The sequence below is a fragment of the Bison bison genome, unplaced genomic scaffold, assembly GCF_000754665.1.
Source record: "Bison bison bison isolate TAMUID 2011002044 unplaced genomic scaffold, Bison_UMD1.0 scf7180017864371, whole genome shotgun sequence".
NCBI lineage: Eukaryota > Metazoa > Chordata > Mammalia > Artiodactyla > Bovidae > Bison > Bison bison.
This window is the reverse complement of record NW_011494943.1, coordinates 7,737,034-7,741,948: the sequence shown is the minus strand read 5'-3', so window position 1 is coordinate 7,741,948 and position 4,915 is coordinate 7,737,034. Positions and strand designations below refer to the sequence as shown.

Sequence of the window (4,915 nt, the reverse complement as noted above, 5' to 3'; positions counted from 1 at the left end):
CCAGCCCGAGCCTGCGCCTGCCTTCAGGACCATGTTCAAGGGGTTGAGCAAAAGCTCTCAGGGGAAGGGGTCCCCCAAGGGCTCCCCGGCCAAAGGCTCCCCCAAGGGGTCCCCCAACAAGCACAGCAGGTGAGCGCGGCCGGGGGTGGGGGCCGGAGCCAGGATGGCTCCAGACCCAGGGGCTCCAGCCACCTGGAGGCAGCCGGCCAGAGCCGGGGACCAGCCCAGCGCTGGCATTTGGTGTCCTGAGGCTAAAGAGCCTGGGGGTGGACTCTCTTCCTGGCCCAGGCCCAGGTCCAGCCCTGGCAGGGGCCCAGGCATGGCCTGGAGCTCCCCATGTTCTGGGGGGTGCAGCCTGAGGGCTCTACAGACATGCTAGGCAGGGGCCTGAGCTTTCCTCCTCTGCTGGGAGGTGAGGAGGCTGGAGGGCACGGCTCTCCACCCACGGCTCTGCCCTCTAGGCTCCACTTATCCTGAGATGACCCATGGGACCTGGGCACAGGGTGGGCAGAAGGATTGAGGCCAGAGAAGCCAAGAGGTGGGCTGCGGAGTGCCCAGAGGCAGGGAGGCGGGGCTGTGCTGCTCCAGGTCCAGGCTTCGGCTTTCCCCACCGGCTGGCACCTTGGGCCTCGAGAGCTTTGTTATGGAGATGAGATGATTCCTTCACCGGGTGTGTGTGTGGAGGGGTGCTATGGGGAAGCAGTAGGGGCCCACGGATGTCTCAGAGCCTTCCTCAGTTCACCCAGCTCTCTGCAGGGTCCCCAGCCCGCCGCCCCCTCCCAGAGCCCCACGCTCTGCAGACAGGCTCGGGCAGCCTTCTTCCACTCACTGGCTGTCAGCCCCCTCTGCTAGGTGGAGGCAGCAGTTCGCCCGGGGTCCTGGGTGTGAAGGTGGGGGCCGAGATGAAAGGCCCAGCACCCGATAGGGATCAGGGCGAGGACACAGGCTGGGCTTCTGGGCGGACAGGAAAGATGGTGGCTAAGACTCTCACTGGAGTGACCTGTCCCCCCTGGGGCTTGGGCCCTGCCCAGGGCGGAGTGGGCTCCTCCCAGCGGGAGCAGCCCTCCCAGGATTCCGGACCTGGAGCTCCCAGCCCCAGGGCGGCTCCCGGTCATCTCCTTCCCCTCAGCCCTGTCCTCGGGCGGCGGCCCCAGGAGGGCACATCAGTCCCCTCCCGTGCAGTCCATTTGTTCAGCACATATTTATGGAGCACCTACTGTGTGCCTATTTATGGAGCACCTACTGTGTGCTGGGGCTGCTCTAGGCCCTGCAGATGCCATCGTAAACAGAATGGACAGGTCCCAGCCTTCAGATCCCTTTAGAGGAGTAAAAACAAGCACTTAACGGGAGCTGACAGGACGCAAGTTTTCTTCACAGTCACACGGTGAGGATGTGGATATACTAGAGCGTTGGCCTCTAGGTGAGGAGCCTTAGGCCCAGAGAGGTTAAGTAACTTGCCCAAGACCACACAGCTGCAGGGATAGAGGAAGATAAAAGCCAGGCTGCCGGTCAGAGTTCTTTCAGACTGTCTCTTTGTGGCACGGCCCTTCTGCTTGGAGGGGGCTTCTCCTTGGACCCCTGGTTCAAGGCCCAGCCCGTGTTGCCATCCCTCCGCAGGGATGGTGACCTCACAGGGTGCTGTGCTCCTGAGGCTTAGACCACATTCTTATTAGGTCTGCTTGCCCCTCTAGGCCCCAGAGAGTGAGCTGGAGCCCACAGCTGGCACCCTGTAGAGGCTGGGAGACGGCCCTGGGAAAGGACCCCGGTTCAGGCTCATCCTCTGCTCCTCCTGGCTGTGCCACCTGGAGCGAGTCAGGTCCAAGCTTGGGCTCTGAACCCCCGAATCTGGAAAGTGTTGGGGTTCCCTGGCAATCTCATGGCCCACCTCCCCCACCGGGTGCTGTGTGTCTCCTCTGCAAGCTTGCTAATCCCGGGCAGGCCCTGCAAAGCCTGGGGCAGTGGAGGGGGACGGGGCTGGCATGGGAGGAAGCTGAGCCGGGGGACTTGGTGCTGTTCCCCTGCCCCCAGCCAGCTCACCCAGCCCTCCCAGGATCCAGCTGTCTGCCTCAGGTATTAGGGGCTGAGCCAGTGAGTCATGTGCTCCCCTGCGGGCTGCCTCCCCTCCAGCCTGAAGCAGCAGCAGAGAGCAGGGTGGGGTTGGGAGGCACTTCCTTGATGGGGGGAGATGGCAGCTCCACAGTGCCACCCACACTCAGGACCCTCATTTTCTGAACCCTCACTGAAGGCAGAGCTCCCCTGCCCAGGACTGCGTAGCTCACAGAGATTCCTACCGAGAGGCCAGGGCTCCCCAGGTCTTGACTCCACCCTCCTAGGCCACTGAGCTCAGCTGTAGGGCAGGACAGGGCGGGTGCAGGCAGGGGATCCCACCTAGGTGGGCAGACCTCTGCCCAAGGGAAACAGGGAACTTTGCCAACCAGGCTGCCCTCTGTCTCCACCCCTCATCAGAGCTGCCACTCAGGAGCTGGCCCTGCTGATCTCCCGCATGCAGGCCAACGCCGACCAGGTGGAGAGGGACATTCTGGAGACCCAGAAGAAGCTGCAGCAGGTGAAGCTGGGGAAGATGGCAGGGTGTGGGGACGTGAGAGACTTGTTGCCATGCCTGGTGGTCCCAGAGGTGCCCACTCGCCTTGGTAAAGATACACAGACAGTCCTGTCCTTCCCTGGTCACTCCCCAAACACAGTGGAAGCGAGGGCTTGGCACACCTTCTCTGGTGGGTTCCCACCGCCATGCCCTCCCCTGTCCCTTCATCGTCATCACGGCACCCCTTCTATAGTGACGTCAAAGCAGAGCTCTTCACCTGATGTTCCGGGGGCCCTTGACCTGGTTCTGCCTACCTGCTCAGTAAACCCCATTTTCCATTTCTCCCCAGGCTTTCTCTAGGCAGGAACATCTGTTCCTTTTTTCTGAAATGTGCTGTCCTCACCACTTCACCCCATCCCCCAAAGCCCTCCCACCTGCAGGAAGGCCTCCGTGATTGGTTCCTGCAGGGGGGTCAGAGGACCTCCCCTGTGTCCCTGAGTCCGCCTCACTGGTGCTCACACTTCGCTCTCTCCCGGTGTGGGCGCCAAGGTTGGCCAGGGTCCCTGGGATGGCAGGGGGGCTCGAGCAGCAAGGATGCCTTCCCTGCCTCAGGACCGGCAGCACAGCGAGCAGCGCCAGGCCCTGCAGCACCGGCAGGAGGTGGGCCGCAGCCTGAAGGAGGCCGAGGTGCTGCTGAAAGACCTCTTCCTGGATGTGGACAAGGCCCAGCGGCTCAAGCACCCACAGGCCGAGGAGATCGAGAAGGAGTGAGTGTGGGGCAGGGGGTGGCAGCAGCAAGAGCTGGGGGTCCAGGATGGAGGCGCCGGGGGTCCCGGGGGAGCCCCAGACCCGGCTCCGACCTGCTGGCCACTTCCTTGGCAGCATCAAGCAGCTGCACGAGCGGGTGACCCAGGAGTGCGCCGAGTACCGCGCCCTGTACGAGAAGATGGTGCTGCCGCCCGATGTGGGGCCCAGGGTCGACTGGGCGAGGGTGCTGGAGCAGAAGCAGGTCAGGGGTCACCCAGCAGCCATCAGAGGGCGACACAGGGCTGCGTTTCGGCAGGGGCTGATGCATCCTTGGACCTGGGTAGGGGCTGGGTCTCTGAAAAGGGAGGGGGCAGAAGAGACCGTGCAATCATGGAGGGCTTCCTGCAGGTGGGAGAGCTCGGTTGGGATGAGGTGAAGTGGTGAGGAAAGGATATTTCAGAAAAAAGGAACAGAGGCTCCTGCCTGGAGGAAGCCTGCGGTGTGATGGAAAAACGTCTTTTCTGGGCAGGGAGGGAGAACCAGGTCAAGGGCCCCCGGAACATCAGGTGAGGAACTGTGCTTTGCTGTCACGACAGAAGGGGTGCCGTGATGACAATGAAGGGAGAGTTCAGTTCAGTCGCTCAGTCGTGTCCAACTCTTTGGAGGGACAGGGGAGGGCATGGACAGGGCAGGGTGTGTGCAGGCTCAGGAGCCAGGCTGCAGGTGTCCAGGCAGGAGGCAGGGCAGAGCAGGGAGATTTTCAGAGCTGAGCCTTGAGACTGGGGACCAGTGGGATTCAGGATCCACAGTCACATGACACTGAGGCCTCAGCCAGGGTCACTGGAGACTAGCATGTTCCCCAGGGTGTCCCATGTGGGCTAGAGGTAAAGAACCCGCCTGCCAGTGCAGGAGACATAAGAGAGGCAGGTTCAGTCCCTGGGTCGGGAAGATCCCCTGGAGAAGGACATGGCAACCCACTCCAGGATTCTTGCCTGGAGAATTCCATGGACAGAGGAGCCTGGCGGGCTATAGTCCCTGGGGTCATACAGAGTCGGACACGACTGAAGTGACTTAGCATGTGCCCCAGGGTGAGCTGCAGCCATTCACCCAGGCAGCGCCTGGCCTGTCCACCTTCTGCCCAAATGACCAGCTCCATCCCCTGCTGATGGGGATGCTGGGTGGAGGGGGATGCTGGGTGCGTGCAGGGCTCCCCACCCCAGGCCCTGCGGCAGAGCTGAGTGGCCAGCTCTTCTGCAGAAGCAGGTCTGCGAGGGCCAGTACGGGCCGGGCATGGCGGAGCTGGAGCAGCAGGTCGCCGAACACAATATCCTGCAGAAGGAGATCGAGGCCTACGGGCAGCAGCTGCGGACCCTTGTAGGGCCGGTGGGTGAGCCGTCCGACACCCGCCCCTGTTTGGCCCCAGCCCTGGTTCCCTTTCTCCCATCAGAGCCTGAGCGAGGTCTGGCTGGTCCTCGGGGACTGGGGATGGAGGAGGGGCAGGGGAGGCCCAGGGATGTGGGGTGTGTTCTCCCCTGCACCTCATCTCTCACTGGGCCTGTGTTTTCTCCCCCTTGGTCGAGACAGGACGCAGCCACCATCCGGAGCCAATACCGGGACCTCCTGGTG

At 62.9% G+C, this 4,915-nt stretch overlaps 1 protein-coding gene across 1 annotated transcript in view; it reads left to right on the top strand.

The window, feature by feature from the left end:
• The first annotated feature begins 6 nt into the window (after positions 1-6).
• EVPL (envoplakin) overlaps positions 7-4,915 on the top strand; it is an 18,085-nt gene continuing 13,176 nt past the window's right edge. The window contains exons 1-6 of the mRNA XM_010856506.1: positions 7-129; positions 2,467-2,566; positions 3,155-3,309; positions 3,425-3,551; positions 4,547-4,672; positions 4,874-4,912. Coding sequence (XP_010854808.1) covers positions 32-129; positions 2,467-2,566; positions 3,155-3,309; positions 3,425-3,551; positions 4,547-4,672; positions 4,874-4,912 — 645 coding nt within the window. The 5' untranslated portion in view covers positions 7-31. The remainder of the gene's footprint in view (positions 130-2,466; positions 2,567-3,154; positions 3,310-3,424; positions 3,552-4,546; positions 4,673-4,873; positions 4,913-4,915) is intronic.